Consider the following 16,431-nt stretch of genomic DNA (forward strand, 5'->3'; position numbering starts at 1 on the left):
ATTAGATACTGGGAATAGAGTTTTGAACACAACCAATGACACTGGAGCTCTCAGGGAGTTTACATTCTAGTTAGCAGATATAGATGAACAGGTGAACAGGTAAAAATAAGTGAGTGTTAATAAGAATTATGAAAAATAGAGCGGGCTGAGGTGAGGAGGTCCATGAGGAGCAAAGTGACCATTTTATACGGGAAGTCATACCTATAGGGCAGGTAACCTTTAGGGAGAGTCCTGAAGGAAGCAAGGGAACACTCCAAGCAAAGGGAACAGCAGGTGCAAAGGTCCTGAGGTAGGAGCACGCTTGGAGTTGTGAGGGAATAACAAGGAAGTCAGTGTGAACGATGCGGAATCCATGATGGGGAGAGTCATAATAGATGGTGCAGATCAGCTAGAGTAGGAGTCAATGAGGGACAATAACCATTTCAAAGCATTTGCAGACAGAAAAAAAATGTGTATTTGTTATTCTTAGTGCATTATTTTTACTCCGTGTGAGGAGTAGGTAGTCATGTACACATAAATGGGAAAAGCCCTGTATTATCTCTTTATTTTTCTTCTACTCTGGTCATTTTATCTTTTTGAAAATTATCATGTGAACCTGCCATTTCTCAGTCTAGGTGGAATTCACTAGGCGCTATACTTACACAGCTTTCCGTAAAACGTACTGACTTAAACACATACCTTCATTAAAAAAAAAATACTAGAGTACTTTTTTCTGCATTTGGGACTCTTAGAACAGGTTTTCAAATAAATAAAGAATTATGATATGACATGTTTATATTCTGATAACTCAACTGATTTATTTTTTCATCAAACATTAGCCGCACTATATTTACTTCTTTGACAAATTTCCTACTCCTCCGTGAATGTGTACAGACGGGCTCTGCATGACTTCTATTCACAGGCTTGTGTGCACCCCCATTCTCATGTACGTTTATAGTGCGTGTGGTAGGGGAAATGCACGTCCTATTCATTTTAATTAGGTTTAGAAGCCAGGTGGGGAGTAATGTTAAATATCTGTGGAATTGTGTTGTCGACATTTGACAGTATTTCTCATCATCTCTCTGTCTACTTCTTGCCAACAGCCTCCAGACAGTCTTGTGGGAATCTCTTTATATTAGTTGGTGTATATCATACTAGCTTCTATACAAGGAAACTCCCAAATCACAGTGGCTTAGCCATAGAGACTTTCCTTGCTCCTGTACTGTTCAGTTAGTTGTTCTATGTGACCTGGATTCTCCATCCAACAGGTGACAGCGGAAGAGAGAGTAAGCAGAGGGTCACCTGGGAGGTTTCACGGGCCAGACTTGCAAGTGGCACGTGTAACTTAGACTCACTTTCACTGGCAAGACGACAATGCCGCGACCTCAACTAATGGTACACAGGCTGAGAAATTAAGCATAGCTATGTGCTTAAGAGGAAAAAGAAAATAGTTTGGCACAGAAAGAACAAGTGTCTTCTACTGTAATATTTATGTTCATCAAATATCCATTTTAATCCTCCTGCCCCCGCAGATCATATTATCTGCTTCCACTAGGGAGACAACTTAAATCCCAGCTAATCACTACAGAGGCTCAATGCCCAGGATACGAAAGGGGTTCAGTGGTTCTCTCCATTCAGTCCTAATGTGGCTCCTCATGGTCTGGAAACCTACAAGCAAAGCAAACAAACGAAAACCAAACAGCTTATCTCACATCATACTCAATATATGACATAGAAACAGGATGAATATAAGTGAAAAAAAAAGTTCCCTTTCATAAAAGTAAAGAACAGAGACACAACGGTCACCTTTAAAATCTTGCTGAGTCAGCCTTATGAAGCCCCAACCCCCCACCCCCAACCTTGGCAGTGGAGATATTTCTTTATGAGATCTTATTTTTCTCTCTAGGAGAAGTCCACTTTCCATTGTTTTTCCTGGCCCCTCGTCCTGTTGGATTTTTTTTTTCTTATCCATTATTCTTTAAGATCATTTCTGAAGTGTATCAAAAACAAAAGGCAATGTGAGACAAAATTAACAGGCTGGTTTTGCTTTGTTGGGTTTTGCTTTGTTCTATTTTGTGTCAGCAAGGGATGCCATCTGCTATTTCTTGAGTTTTAGCAGGGGTTATAAAGATGTTATAAAGGAGAGTAAGTTTTATAGATTAAAAAGAAGAAACGCTGAGATGCATAAAATTGACAAGCATTTTATTAAGATGGGATTTTTGGAAAAAGAGCCTTTCTCATTGGTTTTCAGTTACCTTTGATGGGCCTTGGTTAGTTGCAGGGTTCAAATGAACAGTTCTGGGACATTTCAAAAGAGAAAGGACTGTCCAGTGCTAGGGACCTGGGGTATTCGAGTCTGGCCGTGTCCCAGAACAGGAAGGGGATATATTGCGTGCTGTGTGTAATGTTTTTATGTGAAGCTGATGGCCGTGTCAGGCAGCTTAAATGCATGTGGGCGATTGTGAGCTCTTTGAGGAGTATTCAGTTTTTACAGCTTACTTCTGCACACACAATTTTAAATTTCTAGAGTGTTTTAATGCCCAGCCAAGGCTCATAGCTTTCTTGCCAATGCAATTCCCTCAATAGCCTGAAGATATGTTTTCAATTTCTACTACTAGGTCCAATATTGGTCACCATATCCAATTTTTTTTCTTTCTTTCTTTTTTTTAAAGATTTTCTTTATTTATTTATTTATTTATTTATTTATTTGAAAGATAGAGTGCAAGAGAGAGAGCACAATTTGAGGGGGCAGAGGGAGAGGGAGAAGCAGACTCCCTGCTGAGCAACGAGCCCAATGTGGGGCTCGATCCCAGGACCCTGGGATCACGCCCTGAGCCAAAGGCAGATGCTTAACCGACTGAGCCACCCAGGCGCCCCCCACATTTTTTTCTTATATGTAACTAGTTCACCTTCTTTGTCTCCTTACCCCCATGACTTTCTCTTTCACTTATCTGCTGCTCGTAGAACGTCACCCAAAACAATGATATAAAATAACCATTTTTATTTCCTTATGTGGTATCATGGATAGGACACTGGAACAGAAAAAGGACTCAGGAAAAACTAGTGAAATCCAAATAAGTATGGAATTCAGTTAATAGCAACGTATGAATGTTGGATTCTTTGTATTGACATGTGTACCAAGGTAATATAGATGATAACATCAGGGTAAACTGGGTAAAGGGTATATGGGAACACTTATACTGTCTTTGCACCTTTTCTGTAAGCCTAAAAGTATTCCAAAACTTTTTATTAAATGTAATTTCTTAAATGATTCCAGCAGAAGATAAATCACCATCATCATAGATCTAGAGCCAAAAGAGAACATTTAGATTATAACACCCTGCCTATGCTGGTGTCGGCATGACCATCCTGGCACATTCAAGCACGGTCTTTTTTTTTTTTTTTTTTTTTTTTTTAGAGTGAGGAATCGGGGAGGGGCAGAGAGAGAGGGAGAAAGAGAATCTCAAGCGGGCTCCATGCCCAGCCCGAGCTGGGGCTTGATCTCATGACCTTGAGATCATGACCTGAGCAGAAACCAAGAGTCACCCACTTAACTGACTGAGCCACCCAGGTGCCCCCAAGATCAGTCTTACATATACTGTGAGTATGAGTGCCTCCAAGCATGTAGAGGCAGAAAGGGAAACAATGCAAATTCCTATAGGGAGATTTATTATAGAATTGATCTCTCCTGAGGATCAAAATTAAACACATGAAAACTGTTAATGCTGAGATATTGAGTGTGGATTGTGTTTACTATTCACAACTACTATTGTGTTCCCATTCTCTATGGATACTTAGAATCATTGGAATTAACTGCATAACCAATGTGTATAAAGTAATTTTCTAAATCAAATGAGATACTACACTTTAAAAGGGTTTTGTATTTTATATCTTTTTATGATTTACTAAATAGAATCTATTTGATGTGCTACTTACTAGTCAATGAAATGTCATTCCTAAGGAATGATAATGTAGTTTCCAGAAAATGATTGTATCCATAAATGGGGATTAAAAGCACTGAGTGAGAATGTAGATAAAAATATTTCAGGAAAAAGGAACACTGGTCATGACTCTTGAAATATTCTACAATTCTATGTGGATAGTTTATTTTATGAATGATGAATTATAAATATTCATGCTCCAAATAGCCAATATATTGATATGATTAGACTAAAAGCTTCATTTATTCATTCATTTATTTAACAAATAGTTATTGAAATCTCCTGTGAACCAGAAATCCATTTAGCCATGGAGGGTAGAGTTATGAACAAAGCAGATAAAGCTCCTGCTCACTTTGAGTTTATGTGTTAATTGGAAATCATATGATAAGTGCCATTTTGTGTGTGTCCATGGAATTCTTGGAGCTAGGCTGTGAGTACATGAAGATGAAGAGGATTGTCCCATAGAAGTCGGACCCTGTAGTGATGTAAGAAGCACAGGTGGACAAAACCTTTTGATGCCCCTGAGCTGAGTGCATCTTCAAGATCATGATAAATATAAACAGGTAGGAAATAAAGGTAACCACAAAAGCAAAAAAGAAAAAAAAATGGAAGCCAGTCATATAGATAAGAACCAACTCACTAATATACTTATCAGAGCAAGACAGAGCTGTGACTGCCAGAATATCACAAAAAAGTGGTGAACCACACTGGACATACAAGAAGAGACTGAAGGTATCGCCAACACTTAGAGAGGCATTCAGAATATCACAGACACCCAGCCTACGGCCAGACAAGCACACACACTTGCTGTCATGGTGGTGGTGTAATGGTCTCCTATAAGAAGTCTTGTCATGACCTTGGGTATATAACAAAAGTCCATCAGAGGCAGGTTACTGAAGAAAAAGTACATGGGGGGAGTCCAGCAGAATCAACACGATCACCTCCGGATTCCCAACTAGAGTGGAAAGGTAGAAGAGGGTGAACGTTATAGTGAGACCTGCAGTCCTAGAGCATCTGTATGTCCTAGAAGGATGAACTCAGCCACTTCTGTGCCATTCTCCATGGATGTCAGTGGGGAATCACAGGATGCCCTGTAGTGATGAGAAGGAAAGGAACAGAGTGTTAAACGGAAGAGAGAGTAGAGTGAAGTGGAACTGTGTAAATACTCTGTAGATTGTTTCACTTATGGCAATAATTTGTTCTTCAAATCTAAAGCACACATAAGACAAAACAATGAGTCATTATGCTCATTTATTTTGCGAGAGAACTTAGGCTCAAAAAGGCTGTGTAATTTGTCCAAGTTTACCCAAATATTAACTGTCAGAGTCAAGCTGTGTACCCAGGCAGAAAAATTCCAGAATCCCATGACAGTAACTGAAATTTGAATTGAATTGAATTGAATTAATTCTGTTCAATGAAGCTATTGAATCCATCGGACCCATCTCAATGTTAGTTGTCAGGAGTACCGGAATGACCAAGATACTATTCCTGGATTTGGGGCTTGCAATGGGGTGACAGGAGCAGAGAGGTAGTGGATGCAGTGGGGGAGCTGCAGCTCTAGATGTGGACGCCGGCAAAGGCACTTCTGGAGAGAAGGTAATGCACCGAGTACAAGAGCTCAAATGGTACCCTAACATTTACTATCTGGGAGACACTGTCCTAGCCTAGGTTCGCTAAGCCTCAGTTTGTTCATCTCTAGAAATGGAGATGTAACGTGAAGGAGCAATTGTGAGAGTTTATGAAATAATGCATGAAAAACAATAATTACAAATCTGATGAGTGTTGGCTCTAATGTTATTAGTGGGATGAAAGGGCGGTCTCTGTCTTGGTTGGGTAAAGGTGGGAAGCCATATCCAATCTCTAGGTTACGGATTAGTTTTGAAGTCTGAGAGACTCACTCTCTGATTTGTCTTTCTCCACACACCACATCAACTCAGATCTTCTGATCCCCCTGTATGTCTCACGCTGTCCTTCTTCTCACCATATCATTGGCCACACCAGCCGTTCATTCTGTTTCTTCCTTGAGATCCATATTTTACCTTGGGTTGAAACAGTTTTCTTCTGTTTTGAACTCACTCTTACTCTCATTACTCTGACCCCCTAAGCTGGATGATGAAGACCCAGGGTTGTCTCATATCCCTGGGTTTGACTCTAGCTTTCAGATCTGCCTTTGAGGTGAGTTCCACGCTGTGATTTTTCTCATTTGAACTGAATGAAGCCCATGCCACAGCTTTCCCTCATTGGTAACCACTCTTCTCTACCATCTAGAGGGGCGTCACAACTTCCTCTTTCATACCCAGTTCCTAAAGACATCTGCGTTTGCTCACCTTCGACAAACGTAAGATGGTTTTTGGCATATACTATGTTCTATAACCTCTGATAAGAGCATTCTGGGTGTAGGTGTGTATTCTTTCTTTATCCTCATGACTTTATAAGGAAAACTTATAAACTGACAAGTATAACTTCAAAAGTTATAGAATCCTACAATGTTGTAAGATATGGAATATTATTACCCACATTTTGTGGTCAAGGAATTGAGGATTTGAGAGGTTAGGTGACTTCACAGAAGTCTACTCTACACCTACAAGAAATAAACTCACGATTCATATCCAGATCAGACAGATCATACGCCTGTGCCTGTAGCCACTACCTTTCAGCTTTTGTATGTGAGCCAGCAACATTAGTAAGGTTAGAGAGGAAAAGAAGGTTGAAATAAGGTACGGAGCTTTAGAATCATGAGGATCGTCTTGGAGTCTAAAGAAATATCATTTCACCCTGTTCTACTTAACTTCCCTTCCATAACAGACCTACAATTAGTAAACAATGAAATTACTACCTACTCCATTGGACCATAATCTATCCTCTGTTTCTTCTCGTTGCTGTTCATCCTCTTTAAGAAAGCAATATGTTGTTTCCTAACTATCACTAAACTCCTTATTTGGGCATTTAAGACCAGCTCTGCCTCACTTTCAGAAAAATACTCACCGCATGCCTTACTTTGCTGAAATAATTCACAGCAGACACAGCTTCCCTACTGTTTTTGCCTGAAATACACTTCTCACTGAAAATGTCTAGGATATGTAGAACCTTCCCTGCTTCTTGACAAACAGGGACAGGCAACCCTGAATTGTGTCTCTGATCAGAACTTCGACCAGGTTAGAATGTTATGTCCTATTGAAGATGCTCTCTCTCCAGTGCTGGTAACAAGGCTTCAAGGTCTCTGAACCATGGAGGAATGGAGGAAAAATCATTATGGTGGAGCTGGGAAGATGGTCCAAGTCCTGCGCCTCCCATGTATTCTTCATGATCCCCTGGAAGAGTCATTTACCCTTGTCAAGCTCAGTTTCCTGGTATGTGAAGTGAGACTAATACAATTGCACCTCCCACACATCTCACAGAATTCTGTGTGTGAATACCAGACAGGGAAGGTCTATAAACCAACTTGGTAAGGGGATTATCATTTTAACCTGAATCAGTATAATTCTTATCTCAGAGTGGGGTTTTTTTTGGCTGTGGTTGCAGCCTGGAAACAAATCCTGTTTGCAGGAAGACGGCAGGGATACCAGGAATGAGTAAGTTCCAGATGAACAGCAAATGAACAAAAGGGTTCTCTACGCAGACGCGTCCTCTGAAATGATGGCAAATGGAGTGATTTTGGGATTTCCAAGGCTAATGAATGGGAACTGGGAGAAAGTTAAAAAAATAAAGAAAAGACAAGAAAGTTATAGGGACACAGAGTTCTCAGGGGAGCAGGCCCCCCATGAGAATATCCACAGATCCTCATCTCACTTATTTAGGGAAGAAGCAATTAAACTGTCAGTGGGGAACTGAAGTGTCTGTTGAGTAAGAGCACTGACCCATTTGCATTCCTTGTCTCTTTTTTTTTCCTTTTTCTAATTAAGATATAATTTACATAGTTATATCCCCACTTTGCAATGCATTGTTCTAAGCGTTTGTACAAAAGTAATTGGCCATAGAACCACCATCACATCATGATATAGAACAGTTTATTAACCCCCCCAACCCTTTGGAATTGACCCCTCCTTCCACCTCCTAGCAACTGCTAATTTGTTTTCAGTCCCTATGGTTTTGGCTCTGTAAGAATGTCATAAAAAAAGAATCATACAGTAGGTTCTCTCTTGAGTCATGTTTCTCTCCCTTAGCAACATGCATTTGAAATTCATGGAGTTGTGTAGTTGTTCTGCAATTGGTTCCTTTTTATTTTTGAGATGCAGTCTGTGTATTCAGATTATTTACCCATTCTTCAGTTGACGGAACTGGGTTTTTTCTAGTTTTCAACTAATACGAATAAAGATCTTATAAACATTCACATACAGGATTTTATGTGAACATGGGCTTTTATTTCACTTGGGTAGGTTGTTAGGAGTGAGATTTCTAGGTTATGAGATACTGTCAACCTATTTTCTAAAATAGCATACTATTTTGCATTTCCACCAGCAACGTATGAGAGTTCCAATTGCTTCCCACCCTTGGCGGTACTTTATATTTACAGGTGGGCTTTTTTTTTTTACATTAGTTATTCTAATAGGTTTGTAGTATATCTCCTTGTTGTTTTAATTTGCATTTCTCTAATGACTAATGATGTTGAGCATCTTTTTATGTGCTTATTTTCCATCCCAATGATGTTTAATAAGTGGATCAGTAGCAGATGAAAGCCGACAGAAAAAAAAAATCAGTAAGCTTTAAGATAGGTCACTTGAGAACATCCAGCCTGAAAAACAGAATTTTTTTTTAAATCAAGAAAAATAAATGGTCTCAGAGAACAGTGGGATACTTCAAACGTACCAACATACACCTAAGGAGAGTCTCAAGAGGGGAGAGAGAAAGAGGCAGAAAGAATATTTGAAAAAATAATGGCCCAAACTCCCCAAATCAGGGGAAAGAAATGGACATACATACAGATTCAGAATTTTTGAAATAGCGAGACTCAAAATTTTAGCAAATTGTACATTAACAAATTCATAGCCTTGCATACGAGTAAATTATTACTACTATTGTAATTCTTGGTGCTTAAACTTTAAACATTGTACATTTTTATTTAAGTGAATAAAAATATGCCTTGTCATCTTTTTCTTTTTCCTGTATTATGGGATATGTTTTCTCTATTTAACTGTCATATACACGTATTATTTTTAGTTGGGGCTCATTAATATGGAAATTTGGATAGGAAAATAAATGCCCATGTAAAGACATGGGTTTTTTTTTTTTTGCTATCAAGATTTTATTTAAATTCAAGTTAATTAACATATAGTGTAGTATTAGTTTCCAGGGTAGAATTTAGTGATTCATCACTTGCATACAACACCCAGTGCTCATCACAACAAGTGCCCAACTTAATGCCCGTCACCTATTTACCCCATCCCCCCACCCACTTCCCCTCCAGCAACTTTCAATTTGTTCCCTATACTTAAGAGTCTCTTATGGCTTATGTTTTTACTAAAAACAAGAACATACAAAGAATCAATAATAAATCTACATTCAAGGAACTTTGGAAATATTTTTATAAAGTTCAATTTTTTAAAATATAAAACCTATTACTTTTTCATATGCAAAAAGATAAAGTAAAAATAATTCTTAAAAACCAAACATATGGGGCACCTGGGTGGCTCAGTCAGTTGCTCAGGTCATAATCCCAGGGTCCTGGGATTGAGCCCCACATCAGCCCAGCATCAGGTTTCCTGCTCAGCAGGGAGCCTGCTTCTCCCTCTCCCTCTCCTGCTCCCCCTACTTGTATGCTCTCTCTCTTTCTCTGTCAAATAAATTAATTAAGTCTAAAAAAAACCCAGACGTGTATATATATATATTTTTTCCCATTGGGTCAACTATTTATGTATGTTAAGAATGTGTTCTCTGACACCAAAATAATTGTTTTAAATTCTACTATCACAACAAATTCTACTATCTCATGTATGTCTTAACTAATTTCTCCTTCTATAGTGTGTGTGGGGGTTTCATGAGTTTCTCATGAATTATCTATGTGTGGGCCCATGCTTATACATACCTGTGGGCATGCATATTCATGTGGGAGTGTGGGTGAACATGCTTATTAAGAAGAATTTTTAAGATAAGAACGTATTTATGGGTGGTTCTTTTTAACCTATTATTCTTAGGTATCATATTTTTAAAGACATGTAAACTTTGTAAACAAAGATATGTAACTTTGTAAACTTAATCAAAATCTGGGAAAATTACTATAAGAAATTAGAAATTTGTGAGCTGGGCAGATAAATATTTTCTCTACATAGATCTGAGGTGGATGAAAGTGGCTTATTGTAGATTATTTGCAATTAAAATACGAATCCTATAGAAGACTTTGCCTTCTCCACAGCCTTTTTAAAGGCACTCTTGACCTCTTTGTTCCTCAGGCTGTAGACCACTGGGTTCAGCATGGGGATGACCATAGTGTAGAACACGGATGCCATTTTGTCTGTGTCCATGGAATGGCTAGAGCTGGGCTGTAAGTACGTGAAGGTACCCGTCCCATAGAAGATGAACACTGTAGTGAGGTGGGAGGCACAAGTGGAAAAGGCTTTCTGGCGTCCTTCAGATGAGCGCATCCTCAGAATAGTGACAAATATAAGCAGGTAGGAGATCAAGATGACCAAGATAGAAAAGAGGACATTGAAGCCCACCATCAAAAAAATAACCATCTCACTGATGTAGTTGTCTGAACAGGAGAGAGCCAGGAGAGGAGGGGCATCGCAGAAGAAGTGATCAACCACATTGGCTCTACAGAAGGAGAGCCTGAAAATATTCCCAGTGTGGATGGAGGCATTCAGGAAACCGCAGACGTAGCAGCCCATGACCAGACGAGCACACACACCTGTCGTCATGGTGCTGGTGTAATGGAGGGGTTTGCACACTGCTGCATAGCGGTCATAGGCCATTGAGGCCAAGAGGAAACTCTCTACAGTGATAAAGGCTACAAGGAAAAAGAACTGGGTGACACAAGCATTGTAGGAGATGACCTTGTCTCCTGTAAGTAATCCAGCCATGACCTTGGGAGTGACAGCTGTGGAGTAACCAACGTCCACCAGAGACAGGTTGCTGAGGAAAAAGTACATGGGAGTGTGGAGACGAGAGTCCAAGAGAATCAGCGCCATCATGCCCAGGTTCCCAATCAGAGTGATGAGGTAGATGAGGGAGAAGATTAAGAAGAGAGGAATCTGCAGTTTGGGGTCATTGGTTAACCCCACAAGAATGAACTCAGTCACCTCTGTACTGTTCTCCATGGGGTCAGTTGGGAATTATGTGGCTTCCCTGTAGAAGTGAGAAAATTGAATTAGAATTATAAACAGCGTGGACTCCGCTGAAATCAGTCAGCATGTCCACTCTGTGCCTTATTTCAGTATTGCAAGGACTTGTTTCCAGGACGCTGTAGAACTAAAGCATGGTTGTGACAACAAAATGCAATCTTAAATTACTATAGAATATGCCAGAAAAAGGATTTGGAGATAATGCATCCCAATCTCTTAACTTCATAGAAGACCTAATTAAGGCAAAAAGAAGAAAAGAAAGGACTTATGTAACGTCACCAGAATTGTTGCTAACTGGAACAGTGCAGACTCCCAAGTCAGAACTTACAAAACAACCGCAAATTGCTCTTTGTATTGGACTAGAATAGCCTAGTAAAATTGATGTGAAAATGAGTTAATTTTGCTTCAACTGACCTTTTTTTTTTGTCTTGTCCATTGTACCGAGAACAGTGTTATATGTTAGTAAAAGATAGTTAAACAAAGCATGTCCTTAGCCTAAAATGATACCTTTGAGCAAACACATGAAGGAAGTAGGGGAGCGAGCCTATATTTGGGGAAAGAGCATTTCAGGCAGAGGCAACAACAAATACATGGTAGTAGGGTTTGAACACATTGAGATTGTTCTAGGAACAGCAACAAAACCAATAAGGCTGGAGTAGGAAGGAAAGTTTAGGTGAGAGAGGTAGAGAGGGGGGAGCCATACACTACATTAAATTATGAAGCTTCTATTTTGAGTGAGATTGGAAAACATTATAGGATTTAGACCAAAAAGTGACATAAAAATCTGACCTATTTAAAAAAGGTCACTCTCATAGTCTGTTGGTTATTGAATTTAACAGAATAAGGATGGAAGATGCTGGAAAAATTAGGAAGCCATTGTAACATTCTAGGTAAAGGATGGTGATTGCCTGAACCAAGATGGTAGTGAGAGAGATAATGAGAACTCCATCCACTTTGGGATGTATTTCCAAAGTAGAGCTCACTGAATTTTCTGATATATTGAAAAAGGGACATGAGAGGAAGAGAGGGGTCCATGCTGACTCCAAGTTTTGTATAGTGATACAAAAAAATAGTGTAAAAGAAGCAGGTCTTTGGGGAAAGGGGGAAAGAAATCATTTAATTGAGTCTGAGATACCTTTTGACCATCCAAGTAGAGTGTTGCATAAATAATTGGGTATGCAATCCAGAGCTTAGAGGAGAGGTCTGGCTGCCTTAGATTATATTAATTCGAACTATGCTGTCAATTTTTATTTTTATTTTTATTTTTTTTAAAGATTTTATTTATTTATTTGACAGAGAGAGACAGCCAGTGAGAGAGGGAACACAAGAAGGGGGAGTGGGAGAGGAAGAAGCAGGCTTCCAGCAGAGGAGCCTGACGTGGGGCTCTATCCCAGAACACCGGGATCACGCCCTGAGCCGAAGGCAGACGCTTAACGACTGAGCCACCCAGGCACCCCTATGCTGTCAATTTTTAAAGGTTCAACACGTGTATATTAAATGCACACCATCAAAGAAAAGAGTACAGACAGACAGACAAAAATCAGAGTATTCTAATGTTTACAAGGTTGAAAGGATGATGAAAATCAGCGGTAAGGGGGATGTGGGAGAGAAAACTACTGCCCTACGACACCGGGTTCAGTCAGACCAAGCAGGCAAAGAGACTTTCAGAGGAGAAGTTAAGTATGTATCAGGTCTTATTGATGATGCCAGAAGGCACAGTGGAATGATTTCAGGAGCTGGGCAGGAGTGGGAGCCAAGGTCAGTGAAGAGGATATGCAGAGATGTACAGACATTGTTTTGTAGGAGTTGAGGGCTTAGATGACAATCCTCAGCTTTGTGATGAGTGACATAGCACTCAGTATGATAATGGCTTAGTCCTACAGGTCTCAAGGTAGGGAATCTGTTGGGAAGGCAATTTAGACAGTTGAGAGTCATGACAGGCAGAGTTCACTGCTGTTACTAGTGGTAGGAGGCCCACTTATATAGAGCAGGGTGATGAGGATACCCTCTTGGTTCCTTAAAAAACCGCTCACTTGAATTGATAACATAGATACAGATTTCCCAAATTCTGGAAACACAACAGCAGTGTGCTAGGAATCACTTCAAAACTTCTTACCAACTTTCTTTTCCACATCTGCTATCTTAGGTTTTAATCCAACATCTTTCTACAGGAAAAAGAAAGTTAAAACTCCTTTTAATCTGTTGGAAAGAAATTAAGAACTACACTGGTTCTCCAAGGCATTTGTTGACCTGTTATCATTCTTTGCTCCACAGATGGAAACTTCTGATGGAATGGACCACCATATAGTTGGTCCTCAGTACAAACTAAAAAATGCAATCTTCCTGACAAAGTGTCCTCTGCCCCGATACAAAATGTCATGTATGCTTCAAAGAATCACACAAGTTCCAAAGCTTCATTGAAGTCTTCCCAGCTCCTTCCTCTTCAGACACAACTATGTCATTCTACTCAGTTGAATTCACCACTTCGTTACTCTAAAAAATTTTTATCATAGTTTATCATTTTGTATAAGTGGAAGTCATGATTAATAATGACTCAAGCTGTTCTAGATATGATTTATTGAGCATTTGTTCTGTTCCCATCACCACGTTAGAGGCTGTGCTACTTAACCTCACTTAATCCTCACACGTCATGTGAGATATTATCCCCACTTCGCAGGTATGGAAGCTGAAGATTTCTGACATTTAGTTACTTGCTTGTGACTGAAGAAAGTAGCAGAGCTGGGATTTGAAGCCAAGTCATTCTGAATTGAAGTTTTAGCTCCTTATCATGATGAAATAGTCTTTTAATTTTTTACCATTTAAACTAAACTGGGCACAAAGTAACTCATTCGGATGCCTGGCTGATGATTGATTGATAATTAAATCTATCATCGGAAGTCAATGGGGAGAATTAAAAAGCACAAACTTGGGAATCAGATATACTTACCAGTTTGTGTGAACTTTGGGCAAACAACCAGTTTTCTGGATCTTGGCTGAATAACAAGAAATGGATCTACAAATGTTTGCAACCTACTTCAATCCCTCAAAAACTCCTCATATAATTAAAAAGGAACATGACTCCTTAGTAACACCAACCAATAAGCCACATAAAGTGCTGGATGCTATTCACTCCTTCATTCCCTGTATAAGCACAACGAAGTCTGTATGGTGCACTGGGGTATGTGCCTAACTTCCAGGCTTACAGTGATGAACAAGAAGCATTCCCTGACCTCAGGATACCTAGTGCTCTGAGACACATATATAAACTGATGAATTCCATGCACGGTTCTCATTCTCCATCCCAACAGAGAGCACTGTTTTCCCATTTGCTCACAACTGTGTGATGGTGGCTGATCTCATTTACACTGTAGTCATTAGGCAGTCCGTGGAAGAGTTAATAAATTGAGTGCCCAACCCAGAAAAGTCTTTAGTGGCAGAATTAGAATTTGAGATTAGATTTACTCATTTCTATAATACATCTTTTTTTAATAATATTTTTTTTTATATTATGTTAGTCACCATAGTACATCCCTGGTTTTTGATGTAAAGTTCCATGATTCATTAGTTGCGTATAACACCCAGTGCAACATGCAATACGTGCCCTCCTTACTACCCATCACCAGCTGACCCCATTCCCCCACCCCCCGCCCCTCTGAAGCCCTCAGTTTGTTTCTCAGAGTCCATAGTCTCTCACGCTTCATTCCCCCTTCTGATTACCCCCCTTTCTTTATCCCTTTCTTCTCCTACTGATCATCCTAGTTCTTATGTTCCATAGATGAGAGAAATCATATGATAATTGTCTTTCTCTGCTTGACTTATTTCACTTAGCATAATCTCCTCCAGTGTCGTCCATGTTGCAGCAAATGTTAGGTAATCATTCTTTCTGATAGCTGAGTAATATTCCATTGTATATATGGACCGCATCTTCTTAATCCAGTCATCTGTTGAAGGGCATCTCAGCTCCTTCCACGATTTAGCTATTGTGGACAATGCTGCTATGAACGTTGGGGTGCATATGGCCCTTCTCTTCACTACGTCTGTATCTTTGGGGTAAATACCCAGTAGTGCAATGGCTGGATCATAGGGTAGCTCAATTTTTAACTTTTTAAGGGACCTCCACACTGTTTTCCAGAGTGGCTGTACCAACTTGCATTCCCACCAACAATGTAGGAGGGATCCCCTTTCTCCACATCCTCTCCAACAATTGTTTCTTGCCTTGTCAATTTTTGCCATTCTAACGGGCGTAAGGTGGTATTTCAATACATCTTGTGTGACTTTACACATCTCCATTTTGGTGGATTTTATAGCTGATTACTAACCTCGTTTTTTCCCCTCATTACTCTTCTCCATTCATTCTCTCTCTTCTTAGATATTATATGGCCTGCCAAAATACAATAACATTTTACATTTGATCTTCTTAACAACTCTGAAATTAGTCCCAATAACCAATATTATCATCTTCTCTCAAAGAGAAAACAGACTGAAATACTTTAAATAACATGATTAATACCATGTTCTAATAGGACCTCTACAATGTTGAGACATAGACTCCCTGATTGTGTGAAACAGATACAAGAAATATTCAAAGTGTTCGAGCCCAAGCTCTCAATAAATCAAAGGAGAAATCACTTCCTTGATGCGCTTTCCTAATCACCTCTCTCCAGGCACAGTTATGCAGACAGTAGATGTGACCTAGTAGATTTATAGGTTTACCTTATTCCCTGAATAATAAAACGTCAAGTCCAGCGCCTTCATATGTGAGTGGATCTCAGATCAGAAACTCCGGCTGTGAAAGAAAGTGAACACCTTATTGCAACGTTCTTCTTTAGTGTTTGGCCAAAATGTTCAAAGTTGTCTAGAGACAGGAAGAAACTGAAGAAAACAAGACTGGTATTGGCCTTGGAATCAGCTAACAAGAATTCTAGTTCTGGATCCACCGCTCTTGCTTCTTAGATACACCACTTAACCTCTTCGAGCTTTGATATCTTCATGTATAAAATGAGAATAATAAGGAGTTAGCCCCAATGCCATCTTCCCTGAAAACTTCTGCTGTGATAAGAACATGAGAACATCTCTAAAATGCCTCCTAGTTGTAAGGGGTGATTGTCACCATCACAGCCAACGTCACCATTAGTTGGGATTGTCTCCCCCTGGACCGGGTTGCGTGCTCTTAGGAAGATCCGTTTGGGGGAAGGTCAGTGTTGCTGCCAGACAACTATTAACAAATCACGTGA

The 16,431-nt window shown here is 39.6% G+C and overlaps 1 protein-coding gene and 1 pseudogene across 1 annotated transcript; both read right to left on the reverse strand.

The window, feature by feature from the left end:
• Nucleotides 1-4,061: 4,061 nt before the first annotated feature.
• Nucleotides 4,062-16,131, reverse strand: LOC121104708 (annotated as a pseudogene).
• LOC103666267 (olfactory receptor 5B12) lies at nt 10,229-11,411 on the reverse strand. The gene has a single exon (XM_008694282.2). The coding sequence runs from the start codon at nt 11,171-11,173 to the stop codon at nt 10,229-10,231; it is 945 nt and encodes a 314-aa protein (XP_008692504.1). The 5' UTR covers nt 11,174-11,411.
• Nucleotides 16,132-16,431: the final 300 nt, after the last annotated feature.

Source organism: Ursus maritimus, unplaced genomic scaffold (genome assembly GCF_017311325.1).
Source record: "Ursus maritimus isolate PB19 unplaced genomic scaffold, ASM1731132v1 scaffold_23, whole genome shotgun sequence".
NCBI classification, from domain to species: domain Eukaryota; kingdom Metazoa; phylum Chordata; class Mammalia; order Carnivora; family Ursidae; genus Ursus; species Ursus maritimus.